This window comes from Lates calcarifer, linkage group LG6 (genome assembly GCF_001640805.2).
Source record: "Lates calcarifer isolate ASB-BC8 linkage group LG6, TLL_Latcal_v3, whole genome shotgun sequence".
In the NCBI taxonomy this organism is placed as follows: Eukaryota; Metazoa; Chordata; class Actinopteri; family Centropomidae; genus Lates; species Lates calcarifer.
Window position 1 is genome coordinate 19,295,419 of NC_066838.1, and position 17,207 is coordinate 19,312,625.

The 17,207-nt window shown below is 38.9% G+C and overlaps 1 protein-coding gene across 1 annotated transcript; it reads right to left on the minus strand.

The window, feature by feature from the left end:
* Positions 1-5,228: 5,228 nt before the first annotated feature.
* kcnk15 (potassium channel, subfamily K, member 15) lies at positions 5,229-8,651 on the minus strand. Its single transcript, XM_018701207.2, is given in 3 exon segments — positions 5,229-7,341; positions 7,343-7,749; positions 7,965-8,651. Coding segments are annotated over 3 exon segments (1,308 nt in total). The 5' UTR covers positions 8,263-8,651; the 3' UTR covers positions 5,229-6,738.
* Positions 8,652-17,207: the final 8,556 nt, after the last annotated feature.

The window sequence follows — 17,207 nt, forward strand, 5'->3', positions numbered from 1 at the left end:
AGTGGAGGCAGTATTCTTATCCTTTACACAACTAAAAATAGCACCACCACAGTGTAAAATTACACTGCACACATGTCCTATATTTGAGATTTTACTGAAGGAAAAGCCTAATATCAGCTAAATGAGCTGGTCTAATTATTCATTTTTATATTAACAGTGGATCAGGTATGTGATGTGAAAGGTCTTGTAGTGATGAATCCAGTCCAGATGAATCACTGTTTGAGTTTTTTTAAGTGCCTTCCAGCTTGTTGTTTTGCTTTTCTAGCGCACAACTTTACTGTTTTGGTACACTGTAACCCCTTTTATTGTGGCTGCAGGAGGCAGTTGTTAGAAGTGAAAAAGCTCTACACTACCTGCTCAGCACCAAACAGCAAACAGACACAGTTGGAAACTAGCTGGTGAACATGGTGAAGCATTTAGCTGCTAAAGAGCCAAATATTTCCTGTTGGTATGGCTATATAAAACTGGCAACTGAGTGTATGGATTGATCTTATATTAAAATCAATTCATAACTAGATGAGGAGTAAAAAGGACAGTATTTCCTTATGAATTGCAGTGGATCAGAAATAAAGCACTAGAGTAAATATACCGAGTTACTGCCTGTGGATACTCACTGTGGCCACCTCTGTCACATAACAGAAATTAAAACATCATATTGTATCAGTGATGATATGGACAATTATATCAGTTAAATTGATTATATGTCAATGGGAAGCAGAAAATACGAGCTGTCAGTGTCATTTGTTAACCACCGAGCAGAAGACAAAAAAAAAAAAAAAAACTGCCACAATGAGCAATGAGTATTGGCTATAAAAGATTCCACTTGTCATCCTCAGCCACCTAATTCCATTTCACACACAGATCAGTTGTATCAGTGGCAGCTCATCCTCATTTAAAACCATTAATGACTTTCCTGCAGAGAATTCAGCACAGTAGATGTGATTATTTTGTTCCTTTTTTGCCTGTATGTGTGTGTGTGTGTCCAATTTATTTGCTCACATATCAGTTTGAAGTAAGTGTTTAATTATTGTGTTGTTTGAGCTGTGCTACAGCATGCTCTGTCAACATTTGTAGTGAAATGAACGATGAAAGATTTAGCATATAAAAATCTCATATTGGTATTGGCCTCCTCTATGGTATCCATTCAGAAAGATCTTAATTGTTATTCATCATCGCTTACCTCCATCTCATACTCAGATCAGTCGTGGCAGGAGTAAAGAGGATGGGGAGGTGGGGAGTTGGGAGGGGGTAATGATGGCACACACAGTACAGCTGGGCAAATATAGGAGGCACATTGTGTGAGCCAACTAGTGTGTCACTGCCTCTCAGCGGTGACTACTAAAGCGGCATGACTGATGCATCTTCCATCAACCCTCATCTCATCCTTAGTTTCTCTGACTCTGTTCACTCCTGTGCCTTACAGGATCATTCAAGAGGAGGAGAGGAGTACGTTTTCATTGCCAGTGGAAAAAGCAAAAGAGTATTTGCTTCAGACTTGGATCCATATTCATCAAACTTCTAAGAGTTACACATAAGAATGCTCTTAAGAGGCTATATTTAGGAGTGAAATAAAACAAAAGTTTCTTCACTGAGTCACATCACGCCTCCTTCTCTTTTGTCATGGCTCTGGAGCCAGGTCATGACAGTGAAGAATGAGACACATTTAAATCAAGCAACTTACTCCTACAGCAAAGTGCAGAGGGAAACTTTACAAGCAACTTTCAAGTGATCACATTAATTTTGCGTAGGAAGAGCCAATTTAAAAGAATTTAGCTACATCTGATGTATTGTTATTCTTTTTAAAGAATTTTTTTTTGGCATATCAGCTTTATTTGGCGGGCGACGGTAGAGAGAGACTGGAGAGGCAGAAGAGAGCTACTGCATGACTTGTAGCAAAGGACCTGATGCAGAATCAGACCTGGGAGGCAGCATTAAGGAATCAGCTTTTATATGGTATGCACTCTATCAGGTAGGCTACCAGGGTGCCCGTGTGGTCTGTTATCCTTTAAAGTTCACTCTGTCATATGTTATTATGCAAAAACATTTGATGTTGCCACACAGCCGTCAAAGGATGAGTAGCGTAATGGATGGATATTTGATTTTATGCTTTATTTCATTTTATTTGTGTGAAATTCTTCATATATTTACTTGCAATTTACACAAAATGTGAAATTGACTTCAATCTAACATATAATATGTAAATGGATTAAAAAAATAGAAAACCTGAGTGAATCGGATAAAATATGTTATAAGTACAGCACTTTCCAATAGCGACTCAGTGTAGTGTGAAACAGTAGTGGTGCTCAGAGGGCATGTTGTAAATGCAACAATGGCTGAGACCACCTTCTCCAGGCAAGAAACCACCTTCGGTGGGAAAGAAAACGTGCAAATGGCCCCTTTAAATCTGAAATTTTACTTGTACTGTCTACGTCTGCAGTTTGATATATGCAGGCCTTGGACTACATGCAGCATACGTTCACAGTCATCAGTGTCATATGTCATATAAAAAAATAAAGAGCAATGGCACTTAAGATTTGGTTTAAAGCTTTCAATACATGCTTTTTTCATTCATCAGCTGCTAAATGGAGCAGACGATTTAAAATGGACCCCTTGAGTGGTGCACAGAACATGTTCTGGCAAATGTGCAAGTCCCACCTTGAGACATGTACCATATATGTATATTAACCATGCACAGAAAAGTGACAATGGCATCCAGTACATGGGAATGCTATTTATTCACTATTACAGGGGGAAAAAGTAATAACAAAAGACTTAATGTGAGTAACAGGTAGCATTACATTATATCAAACTCATTTATACATTTAAGATTAATTTTCAGTAACCCTCAAAAGACTATAATTATCTCTCCACAGACTGCTAGGCAACAGCTCCCATTTTGATGAGTTTCTATTTGATTACCCCTCTCAAGATCATTTTAACAGGAGATGTAGCACCTTACTTTGATCCACGTCCTTGGGCACAAAACAAAAATCCTCACAAAACCTAAAATTGTTTGGGCGGATAATAAAATAGCTACATAAGATGAAGGGATTCTGCTGTCACCAGGGGTTTATGTTACACTAATGTGTTAAGAAAGAAAGATCGATCACCTCTTTCTGTTTCATTCCACTTCATCCTGGTTGAATTCTACCATTTGGATACAGTGAAAAAATGCTGTAGTGGAAGAATTTAATTAGCAGCAGGACTATATTCACATTTCATTGAAATTCATTCCTTTTTAACCCAAACCTCTTATGCAAGCACATCCAAATGAGACTAGCATGTGAAGTGGTCATCCATAAAGCACCATTCTATGCAATTTGTAACTGTTTGTAACCTCTCTGTTATTAAATGTGAGTATCTTTGCTGTAATCCATAAATCTGTGTCCTGGTTTAGTGCCAACACATTCTTTGTACCACTCAGGCAGTTAGTTTACTAACTGGTTCCCGGAAAATTAATATTTCAATCAATATATTCAGTACGAACAATGTAGCCTAATTTGTATTAGACGTGATAGCAAATGTCGATTTGACAGATATTGATTGTCTAATGAAATTACAACAACAAGGCAAGTCAATAAGAAAAGTGTCTGCAGATAATATAAACATACAGTATAGCATCACACTCAGCGACATCATCCAAAACCTGAGTTATTTTCCTTTAACTCTGGTTGAAACAGTGATACTTGACAGTTAAGAGGATGTGGGACCTCTGCCACTGAGGGCCACTCAAATGATATTTCAAACTCAATTACCGTATATCAGAGTATCAGTGAGAGTGTCAAAAGGATCAATACCCCAAGATCTGAGCTGTCTCATGTTAGATCACATTCTGGGCACATGAACACACTCTGTTCCTCTGCTGCTGTTGACTGTGGGCCTGCATGGAGTGACTACCTCCTTAGCTGTGAGTACCAAACATTTGTTATTTACTAAAAAAAAAAAAAAAAAGTCTCATTTTTAACATGCATGAATGCACAATGATAAAATTAAGAGTCTACTGTAAAAAATGATTGTTGGGCAAGTCATTCACTGATGATGATAGCCTGTAACAATGCATTCACCTCACCTCACAGAACAGTAGAAAAAGTACTGATGTTAGTGAATCTGATCCTTGTATTACTTGGTATAAGACTGAACATAATTTTATGATTTCACCCACAACTTGCTGCTTCTGCTTTCATCTTCATATAGCCATCACTTTGGACAGTTAGATTAATTTCTATCTCTTTGATCTGAATCAAGGGTCTGAGGATAGAGGTATAGCCCCTTGAGGTAAATTTGTCATTTGTGATATGACTGGACTTATACTGTATGCTTCTTATTCTGAATTTGTGAACTAGTTTGGCAATGACCTAGACTAGACATCATGAGGCCCCTGACACCACAAGGTCCCAGATTCAGATTTTTATGGGTCCTTAATTCCTACAGCTCAACCTGTCCACAGAGAGCTGGAGGCTAAAACCTGATTTCTGTTAAAATAATAAAATATAAATTACATTATGAGTCTTTTTTATTACTTTTTCCACTGAACATTATCCAGTTCACTGCTGCCATATGGACATATACTACCCTCTAGTGGCCAAATCTTTCACATTACTTTATGTGACTTTGCTCAAACATCCCCAAAGCATTCTCCCCTGCAGAGGGCCCCCTTGTCAAAGTTATTGTATCTTACTTCTCCTTCTTTGTCTCTGTCATTAGATCATACATAGAAATGAAAATCCTCCTATCCTAATCCTATTTCAAAGACAGCTGTAAGACCAACACACAGCACAATCTTACTTGTTGCACACAATAAAGAAAGGTTCACAATTAGAGCATGTGACAGAGTAAGGAGGAGAGTAAACGTCCTGATTTCTACCCCCAAGCAGCCAGAGCAGATGGCATTTCATAACCAATCACCATTTCAGATTCTATTGCCCAATCAGTTTTACATTTATATGTAAAGCAGCCTACTATTCCAGCAGATCAACAGATGGCTTAAAATGTATGCTCGGGGACACTTACGTAAAGACTTCATGATTTCTGTTCCTCATTCCAAACTGAAAACAGGTTATAAAAATAGCAAATGGAGGCAATGTGCAGACGTTAAGACACATGATGTGATTTTATCTCATGACAGTTGAGAAGGTGTTGTGTTTAATGACTTGAAATGTTGACTATAGCCCCCAGACCAAAGTGTACATCTTAGTCAAGCCAAGGAAACACACACACACACACTTACTAGTAATTTAATCTATGACAGTGCATCATATTTTACAAGGTAATCATGTTTTTTACATCAAATCTTAATTTATACAGTAACAACTAACTACAGCTTTCAGATAAATGTAGTGGAGGCTCTGAAATGTGCTGTACATGAAATGTAAGTAAGGTACATAACCTAAGAACAATACTTGAGTAAATGCATTTTGTTCTAACCCACTACTGGTATTTTCCCAGAATGCATTGGTTTGATCACTTGCAGGTCAACTAAATGTCAAACATCAGGTTAGAACTGGGTTTAAATATGAGGAAAAGTATTACTTTAGGTTAAACGTAATCATTTCATTTTATTTTTTGGTTTTAAAAACCTTTAAGTCTTTTGATTGAAAATAACCTTTGTTATTTTTATTATTCCTGTAGAAGTGTGTGGTAGTTTTATTTAAGTGTTTTTCCTCTGTACCAGTTCCTGTGGTGTGATACTTGAAGTACAAAAGGAAGTAAAGTGAAGGCCATTGAGTCCTATTTTTTAATCAAAAATAAAGGAATTCTGGTAGATTAAAACAGAAGAGAGGAAGACGAATGAACACAAAAACTTCACATGAATGTGTTGGGGATTCCTAAATCACGTAATAAACTTTCACTAAAATAAATACACTCACACATTTAATGGTCCTTTCCTTTGGTTTAATAAAACATTACTGTAAGAGACTCACATCGAATCTGACTACAAACCAAGTCTACGAGCAAACAACGCCTCCCTGCCTGGAAAATGAAAACTTTTCCAGGCCTGAGGGGAGGAAGTTCAGTCGTATCCTGCTACATATCTGTTGTGTGCTACATCCATTACATTTGAACCAGTCATGTAACAAGCATAATCTCTTTATAATGCATCAGTGCTGAATGATGCACATAAAAGTTATTCTGACCCCCCCCCAATGATAAGTAATAAAAGGATTTATTAAATTCACTGAGCTAAGAAGCCACATATCTCATGTGCTTGGTTAAAGTTCTTTAAGGCTTTTTTTTTTTTCAAATATAAAAGTATAATGACATCTTCTATCTATGACATGAACAATTTAGGGTTTTGTCTAAAGCCGGAGCAGAGTCCACTTCAGGTCATTCACATACCTTCACTGAACAGTTATACAGTCATTAATAAGCACTATATCCAAAATACTTTTGTTAAAATTGTAGATTAAAAGCCCGACCTTTCACATCTTTACATTCTGTAGCACTCATGCATTCACATTGTGTGCTATACATTCTCTTTAGCATGCACTGCACTTTGGCTTACATGCGAGGAAAAGAGCAGAATCACTAACATAAATAATGGCATAGTAAAAGAGGAAAATAAATCTCATCCTTGCTTTACAAATAAAATGATTTTCATTAGCTACAACAGACAACTTAATCAGTTAACAGAATTATTGTCTTCTGACATGCACAAATGAGGTGTAACACAAAATACAATGTCATTTAAAATACTGTTTACAGTCAGTGCAAACACTTTCTCCCTCACTACAATGCTGTTTACACCGACTTTCTCCTTGAACGTGGGAACTCCCGGAAGCTGTGCCCAGGTGAGAGAGTGCTTCCCGGGGAAGAGAGTACAGTGTTGTCCCTGGAACCTGGTGAGCAGCCCTGGATCCTATAGGAGACGGAGTTGTAATAAATAGAATTGATATGGCAGCTGTGGTGTTCACTGCGGGACATGAGAGGACTATCACAAATCCCTAAGCGGTAGCACACGCAGGAGCAGAGGGAGCTGAGGCTTGACTCTGGCCTGCGTCTTCCTGCCTTGATCTGCAAGTGCAGCCTGTGTCTGCAGGGGCTTCTTCGCCTCTCCTGATCCTCCACCGGGGAAGCGATAAGGTTGGTGCGGCTGGTTCCTTCCTCCATCGGGAGGAAGAGTGTGCTGTGGCTGCGGTTGTGCGCTACATTGCTTCTGTTCCTCTCCCTGTGGCTGCCTCTGCTCTGTTCGCCCACAACATGGAGACCCACGGCCCCGTCCAAAAGGCCTCTGTCCCTCTTCAGTGACGCCCGCTCTTGAGCGTCCCTCCTCTCGTCCTCAGTGTTCATGGTGAGGAAGCGGAGCACCACCAAATTAAGGAAGGCCCCGATTACAGTCAGCCCCTACCAGGATGTACATGAAGCTGAATGCCACGTAAGGCGTTTTCTCCTGGAGGTCCTCCTTTTTCTGCAGGGCCACAAAGTCCCCGAAGCCAATAGTGGTGAGTGTGATGAAGCAGTAGTAGTAAGCGTGGAAGAAGCTCCATCCCTCAAAGTGGGAGAAAGCCGCAGCTCCCACACACAGCGTACCAATGCAGGACAGGAAGCCTACCAGGACCATGTTCTCCATGGACACTTCAGTGCGTCGAAAGCCCATGCACTGCTTTGCCTTGTGAAGGAGATAGCGGACGAATGTGTTCATCCTTTCTCCCAGGCTCTGGAACATGACCAGAGTGAGAGGAATGCCCAGTACAGCGTAGAACATGCAGAAGACCTTTCCTGCGTCTGTGCCTGGTGCTGCATGACCATAACCTGAATGCAGAGAGACGAAAATTAGAGGAACAATGTGACGCACACTTTAGCAGGAGATGGAAAAACAAGGACTATTGTTCATCTATTTTATTAGCCTGTAATTAAAACAACCCTTAAATGTTGCAGTTATGTAGATTAATAAAATGCTTCTCTGTAAATATTATAGCAATTGAAAAACAGAAAAAAACAAAGATGGATGCATTACATTAACTTACCAATGGTGGTGATGACTGTTATGGCAAAGTAAAAAGAGCCAGCAAATTTCCACTGTCTCCCGGCACGATGGGGCTCAGCTTGCAGCACCACTCGCTCGATTTCGCGGTAGTCGTCCTCGGAGAAGCGGTACTTCTTCTTCATCTCGTTGCGCTTCTGCTCCAAGATGCGTCTGCGGGAGCTCTCCGACTCGGACTCGAGCGCGTCAAACACCGCGGCGCCGACCAGCAAGTAGGAGAACATGCAGAGGATGAGCGACAGGGTCCGGACGTTTTGCTTCTTCATCCTCGACGTCGGCATCAAAGTCGGGAAGCAGATAACAGACGCGGTTACAGGTGGCACCGTTTCTTCAGCGTAGACTCCACATTGGTGGCGCTGAAGCCTGTTGCGTGAGACGTAGTAGTAGGAGAGGCGTGCGGAAAAATAAAACCTGGAAATCTATCTCGCCAGGTTTAAATGTCTTGTTATTGTACGGAACGCTCATATTCTGCGGTGCGCATTGAGAGCGATAGATGCTCTCGACACGGTCATCGGTTAGGCAAAGTGGCCTCAGCGTGCCTCCTCGCATGCGCAAACAGGTCACCAATAAAAAGCTGTGCGTAATGTAATATATGTATATGTCACATAGTAATCTTTGGCACCAGTGTTCGGTGTTATCACACCTGTGTGCAACAAGTGAAGTCCCGAATCGACTCCGGCAGATACCAAACTAACATTAGGAGGAGGGGGGGCGGAGGGGGGCACCATGGACAGCGACCAGTGGGATTTCACATTTGAACTTGGCCTTGTAACTGCGCATCGGAGATGCAGATATCCAGAGGCTGACAAACCTGGTAAAACAGGGTTTGGGCTGCACAAGGACTTTGTGCCTCCTCTGGAATTAAATGCCTAAACACTGAATATGTGTAAAATGGGTGATGATGGGTGAGGACAAATTTAGATGAGTTTTTGAGACCTTGCTAACGATGTCATCCAATTCGTTTAGAGCTTAATAATATTGAACATGTTAAGTAAAATTATCTGACTTTTTCAATTTATTTGTGCTTTTAATAATCTGATATTTTTTTAATATTCAATGGCACAATACATTTTCAATCAGCAATTAAGAACGGATTTACAAAAAATAAGCAATAAAAATTATGTGAACTGGGAAATTTTTAAATCAAGTAGCAAGTGAGGAGGAAATGAGGAAAGAATACTGATAAATTATGCCCAACAGTATACCAACCAATGAATACACAAATATACACATGCATATATATATATATATATATATATATGTTAGTGAGTTAAAATGAAATGACCAGAAAGCAAATCAATAAACAAGGATTTAAAACAAAAAAGAAGATGCTGGTTTAGCTACAGTGTCCTAACAGCAAAATAAAGGCACATTTACTGGTCTGTTTTTTAGCTTTACAACTTCAGTCTTGGTCAGTTTGGAAAACATCATTTCATTTACCATGGATATGCAGTGTACCTGTGTGTGTCACATTAGAGAACTGATGCATGCACGTATTGTACAGTGGCTAAATAGTCAGCATTGCTACACTAGATGCTTCTGGAAACCTACTGTAGGTGATGCTGGTTGCCATGGTTACTTATACCAGAGGCACAGGCTTGGACTGTCAGTGAGGTTGAAGCTAATATGTTAAGCGTAATGATCCAGGCTTTCGTTCAGTGAATCATGTCACTGTATCACAACATATGAAGTATCATTATTCAGGCTGGATTTTTCCCAGTCAAACGTGTAAAGAAAGAAAAAACAACCCACAGTTGTATCAGACAGAAACTGAATAGAAGCATCCTCCTTGTGTCACAGTGGGTATTAGCAGCACCAACAGGGTATTGCGGGTGGATTACTGTGTGCTCTTTTGTTCCTCTCAAACAGAGCAACCTGCTCTCAGTGGCCTTGTTTTTGTGTTAAGTGGCTAAATCAGCACACTTGTATCCCTGTTGTGATTCAAACCAGCTCTCCATAAATCAATTACATCTCAGCTGATAAGAGAGGAACCTGAAGCCCTAATAGCCACCCATCAATCCACACAGCTTGTATTTACATCCTTTTCAGAGCCCAAGGACCTGGAACAAAGTGAGGAGGCCCATCAATCCCTATCTGGCCTGGGCTTAAGGACAAGTATTTTGACTCATAGAGATGCTTCACTGATTTAGTTTTGCTGTCGCTGTTCTCTGCTCTCTCAGGTACATTTCATTATCACATACACATTACCATGTAATTTACAAGGAACAATGGAAACAAATGAAGTGGATTATGGAAATGCCATCTTTTGTCCACTCTAGCTCATAATGCCTCTTGCTTTTTTTCCTCATTTAATATTTATTCTATTAAATTCTGGCAAATGAAGCTACAGAGGATACTTAAAATCAAATTATACATGTTCACAGGCCTGCTTCTATTGTTTATGCCCACATTTATTACATTACTGTAATCTTTGAGAGGGTTGCTGAATGACAGCTGGATGGTTAGGGGAAAAAACATTTCATTAATATACAAATATATATATATATATATATAATAATAATATAATATAATATATAATATATATATATATATATATATATATATATATATTTTGTTGAATTCTCACAAAGTCAAAACGACCTCCTCAGAGCATGGTGATACTAAGAATATGCAGATGTTACAAAAAACATTTCAAAAGATGCACATGGCATCATGCAGAGAAAAGAGGACCTTGTGCCTGAAGGCGCATTTCTCTGCTAAATAAAACCCATCAACCAATTCTGTAACAACAAAAATGCAAATCTGGCAAAATCCTAGAGGAAGGCTTATAAAAATTAAGCTCCTCTGTAAAAAGCCAAACTTTTAGAATGGAAAAGGGGAGAGGGGGTGGTCTTTAGTAGGGAGCAGCAGCTGTGCTTTGACAAGGATAGGAGAAAATTACAGACAGGGACAATACAGGAGTGCAAGATTAGGAGGCAGCATGATACACAGAGGATTTGTGTGCAGACAAACCTGTTGACAAAGAAGTGGGTGAAAAGAGTACAAGGATCTGAAGACACCAGGATACGGACAGCTGTGAATTTAACAGAGATAATGATCTTTTGACTTTTTTTGATATGCAGATTTGATCATTTAGGACAAATACTGTATCAGAATCATGTTGAATTTGCAGTTTAGGGGAGAATGTCACATCAGATACTGACTCAATTACTGATTGAGGGCTTCTTTTGGTCTGTTTATGACTCCATTTCATAAAGATGATGCTAGATCTCCATGAGGCTGTTTCTAGTCATCATCATATTTCTTTGTGCATCCTATTAAATATAGAGATCATGAGCGTGTATACAAAGATTACGAAGGAACAGTGTCAACAGATGCCCTGCCATTTACAGGATACAGTCATAACTCAAAATGTAAATACATACATTACATGGGAGGATAACAGGGATGAGGAGGCTTTGGTGTCATGATGGCTTTTTGTACCAGGGATAAAGAAGAGGAAAGAAACAGTCCATCTCAAACCAAGCATGATACAGAAATGTGTAAAGAGAAAAGGGATTATAAGTTTTTAAAATAGAATGTGAATAGGTTTGCGGTCCCTGAACAATGCACTAGACAAAGTTGTAATTTATAAATTTTCAAAACAGCTAAATTGACTTTGTTCAACAGCTTGAGAAATTGTTTTGTCAGCTATAGTGTTTCCAATGTCAAGAATCCGAGAATGGATTTTCTGTCTCAATGTTTAAAGCTTGGGGACAAACCTAAAGACGAACTGAAACCTACAAAGACTGGACAGACCATGTGTAACAACTGTTTCCACCAACACAAACAAAGTCATCACGCCAAAATCATATAGATAAGAAGTCCTTCAAGTGCTCAGAAAAAAAAAAATAATTTTAGCATCTAAAATTCCATGACAACTGTGCAACCACATATGCTCCCTCTGTGGAAGATTGTGCAATATGATGCAGAGCTCTGCAACAGGTAATGGAACTTAGGGTGGGATTTTTTTCACCAAAGTATATTGTGAAGTATGATTAACTCAAAATTTGTAATGATCTTTACATGCCACAGACAGTTAATAGATGTAGAAAAGCATATAGTTACTAGTATTTTTACATGCAATTATTGCAGCAGTGATACTTCAGAGATGCAACTATTCTAACATGGAATATAGCAATCACAAGGAGTTTGCATTCATGTCCAAATTTAAACAAGTACTGTTGCTTGCAGAAGTAATGGCATGTCAGCTCTCTTCACTCTCTCCAACATGCATATCATAGGCCTCTACTGTATGCTTTCTGGATGTAGTCTCTTCAGAAATATTTGCACTACAATAAGCACAAGGGCAGAATATTTTCCTGTCAGAATAGATAAGTAGTTGCCTTCATCCACACAGGAGAACATACCAGGTAAGACAGAGAAATATAAGACAAGCAAGACTAAGGATTATCCCCTCAGGGGGACAGATCAGAGTTATATTTGGTGCTATGGTACAACACCCAGAGGCCTGTCTGCTTTGTAGTTTTTATACATGGGAGACCACCTATATTTGTCACCATGGATGGGTTACTGAACGGCCTTACCTGCACAGGCTCAGGGGCAGAAGGCATCAGGGAGTCCCTGCTCTTCACCTGTAAATTTTTCCAAAAAAGAGACACAACTAAAATGAGACACTAAAAACCCAGAGATGCCACGCATACACAACTATAATGAAATGCAAAGACTACAAACAGATGCAAAATTAGCATGAAGAAATATTCAACTATCACAGAGACACAAAATCACCACACAGATGCACAAAATGATGTAAAACCACCACAAAAATCCGCAGAGCATTTACAAAGAGAAGCAAAATGTCCTCAAACGTACGCAAAAATGTCCTGTAAGGACTCAAGTGCATGACTCAAAGAAGCCAACAAAAAGTACAAAACAGTGTTCACCTTTACTATGGCTGGCCAGGCAACAGGTGAGGACAAACAGGAGGTGCAGCCAGGGAGCGGGCAGTGGTTCGCAACAGGCAGGAGAACCACGCAAAAAAGGTAAAGGAGCGGGCAAAAACAGAAAGACAAAAAACACGGGTGAAGCTGGAACGCCTAGGCTAGGATGACAACCTGGAGGAGAGTAGGTAGAAATGGACCGGTACATATTCTTGGATTTAATTAGGGAACGACGTTTACTTAAACGGAAACACCTGTTGTGCTACGCGCACTGCCCTTTTAAAATGGCGGGGTTTACGTACCTGTCGCTGCTGATTGGGTAACACCTTTGACACAGCCACCAATCAAGAAAACACGTACCTCAACGCCCGCTGCATACCTTTTCGAAGAATTATGTCTTTCAACCCGGAAACCGCAGAAGAACGGTGCCCATCCTTTTCAAATTGAATGAATGGAAAATGACAGAAACCACCACATTATGCGAGAGTTTGGCATTTGTATGACTTCTCATTATGTGATCAGATAAAACGTCAAACAAACTGCCTCCCCTGAAGCATGCAGGAGGCCTTAAATGGCCGCTGATTAATAATAATTAATACTCATATCATTACGGCTGTTGTTTAAACTCATTTTATTCAACTCATCCTGCCATTTTTCAATACACAAAGTCAGATTACTGCAATTACCACAGTGAAGTCCATACCGTCCATAAGAAACAGTCAATGCACTTAATGCACTTAATCTTTAAATGTACTGGTTCATAAAAAAAACTGTAGGATAGTTGGTGAGATGTATGAGTGCTTAAATACAAAGTGTGAAAAATAAAAAGAAAGGATATTTTAAATGACAGACATAAATTAGATAGTAAAATAAATATTACATTTCAAAAGGCAGAGCTGCTGTGCTTTTACTAGTTTTCACAGCTTTAAAAAGTCTGAGAAAAAAGAAGACAAGTGGAAGGGAAACATCAGCTTGAGATGTACAATATCATTAGTCATCATATAAAAAAAAACTCAGTACACAGCTAATTAAAGTAAGGTTAACAGCCAGCAATTTATAATCAAATTCAACTGAGTCATTAATTGCTGTAAACAAACTGCATAGACATCATAAAGACTGTTAGTAGTTGTAAGCCTCGCCAGTTTTTCAAACTTGAGATGTACAATATGCTTTATAATCATTATTATTATTTTCACATTTCAATGAATTTGCCGATGAAATATCAGAAAATAGTAAAAAAAAAAAAAAATCCCAGTTATAATTTCCGATGTTCTAAGGTGGTGTCTTAAAATGTCCTGATTTGTCAGATTCTAAAACCTGAAGATACTCTGTTTACTATCGTGTATGACAAAGCTAGTAGTAAACTACAAAGAGTTTTGGAAGGACTTAGCCACGAATCTACAAACAGCTGGTGCAGCAAGTCTGGTAAGCAGAATTCCCCCAGATGAACCTCAACTTCACCCGCTTGGCTTCTGCAGGGATAAACTACAGAAAACTCAGTTAAAATGGGGAGTAGATTAGTTTGTCCTATAGTAACTAAATTCTCATGAAAGACAAACACAGCCTGTCTGGGTTGACATAATTATTATAATCTCTGTGTATATTACAAATCTTTCCATCTGTATTGATCTCACTGAGAGTAAGGCAATAGGGAATCCATTTTATGAAGCAGAGGCACTAAATAGCAACAGCAAATACTGGATGCCTGCAGAGCCCTCTGGTTTCCACAGTAACCAGGATCAAAAATAGAAACCCACACCAGCGGCCATTCAACACTGAATCCCCTGTGATAATACACGATTCCATTTATACCTTCTAATGGTGATATATTCCCATGTATAAATGCATCTGTCCAGCTACTGTCAAAAGATGGACATCATGGTCCAATTATATGTTCACACCCCTGAATCCTTCTTTGTACTGTGAGTCCTTACAGTATGACAACTAAAACCAACGTATGACTGAAGACTAGACATGTCTAGTGTCAATACTGAATTAGCCCACACACATCTAAGTGTCCACCAGATGAACTGGACTTTGTGATTATATGTGTGAGTGGGGGTGTAAGAGAGAGACTGTGCTAAAGCTAAAGTTCACAATGCTTCCATCTTCCATGAAAATATACAAACTTTCTTGTGTCACCATGTTACTATGTTCAAACTATACAATATTGACAGTGATCTGTTTCAAAGATGCTTCACAGCTGTCCGTTTGCTTTTTGATAACATCAACATGCAGTCATGTTGATGTTTTACACTTTCTCATAATCTGCCCATCTATTAGCAGAGCCAGATAAACAGGGGTGAATGCTGGACTACTAAGTGGGCCATGGCAGTATGATGATTTAAGACACAATGTAGATATAAGACCAGGTCAAGTGGCCCAGTATTTCCTCTCTGCTTGGGTGAGTGAAGGAGTTAAAGACACTTCAAAAGTTGGGTCAGGGCTAGACAATGGTGTCACAGCCTGACAGCCAGCCCCCAGCAGGGCTTTGTGATAGGTCAAAAGAACAATTAACATGAATAGTGGGCTTCCATAAGAATTAACCCAATTTTTAGCACATTTTACTGTGTATTGATACTCCCAGTGCATATATTTTTCAAGCACCTGTCACCAGACAACAGTCTTAAATGGAGGTGAAATGACTTGTAAATCAGCCCATTAGTCAGTCCAGAGAAAATGTATCAACTATTTTAATAATCATTTCATTGTTGACATAAACATAACTGATTTACTGCTTTGTCTGATGTTAGTAAAATGACCAACTTTGAGTTTGGGGCTGGTCCTCTAACAAAATTAATTTGATGACATTACCTTGAACTTCTAATGTTTTTTTCCTCTCATAGTACAGACAAAAGTATTAACTGATTAATCAAAAAAATAATTGTTAGTTTAATTGATAATGATAGTTGCAGCTCTGGTCACAGCATGTGATCTGTCTACTCTGACGGTAGCAAACACATGTCTTCTCTTTCAAATCACACTTAATTGATCTTTGCTTGTTGATTATCTAATTGTGTTTCCGTGTTTTGTTTTCATTATTAAAAGCACATGGCTTTTGCACATATACAAAACAAAGCATTATTATGGTTGCCACAATCTCTACATACATCAGCTGATTTTCCCCTTAATAGTATGTAAAACATTTCCAATGGCCTCATTAAACACAGGTTTTCTGCAGTTTTCACTGAGATCTGAGTTGTCATCATTTACAACATTATCTCACTATCTCTTGTGGGTATGTGCACACCTCATCTCAAACCAAACCCACAGACATGGAAACACAATAATTTGGCAGCAAGCGTTGCAGGTGCTGGACTTCTCATTTTTACATCAGACTTAAATGGTAAACATGACAATCTTGACGAATTATGACCTGGATCATCATCAGAATCTCATTATCTTTAAGCCATAGGCCATTGGCACATATGTCCTGCAAATCTTAGTGAGACATTTTATCAGTAGAGAAAGTATCTGTTAAAATCTTTTTATACATAGGCAATTACACAATATCAGTCTGCTGGTAGGTTTTTGTGAGGTTATGGATTTTTTCCCCTTCATTTTCCTGTCATTGCATTTGTTAACATCTTTTCAAACCATTCCAAAGTTTCCCAAGCCATATCTGTCAGGCTGAACTTTGGGCAAATGTGTATAAAATAATTTACAATCTAGAAAATTTGATTTAATGGTGCAGCCATGACAACACATGAAGTTTGAATATTTCACACTAAAGTAGACATCCAGCAGAGCTGGAATGACTTGACACAAAACATATTGAGCAGAATAATATGATTTTAACAAGCTTAAAGCTATTAAATTAAAAGACTGATAGCATGACTGTGGCTTTTGGTTGTATAACAGTCAAGTGAAAGAGTTTCCTGTACTTAAGATAGGCTGCCTGACTCATCAGCTGGTTTGCAGTTTTTATCACCATCAACCAACACAGCAAGTGTGCTGCCTTCACTTGTATCGGAAAATAGAAATATCCATCAGAAAGCACATTAATAACACATAATTATGTTTCATTAACACTGCAATGTTGTGAAATTTATGTGGTAACACTTGCCAGGAGACGGCGTTTATGCTAAAAAGGAATAAATGTCTTCCTGGGGTTAACTAATGATGGACTCTTCCACACTGTAGCTATATGGTCATCCCGTGAGGCCGCAACTCAGCAACACAAAGAGGGGTTTATATTCATGAGCATAAATTGCCTCAAAAACTGTTTTTAAGATTAATTCTGTTTCCGTTCAAAGTAATGGAAACGCAAATGTGTGTCAAGTTGTGTGAAGTAGGATAATTGCTACTTAGGTGGGAAGCACTTG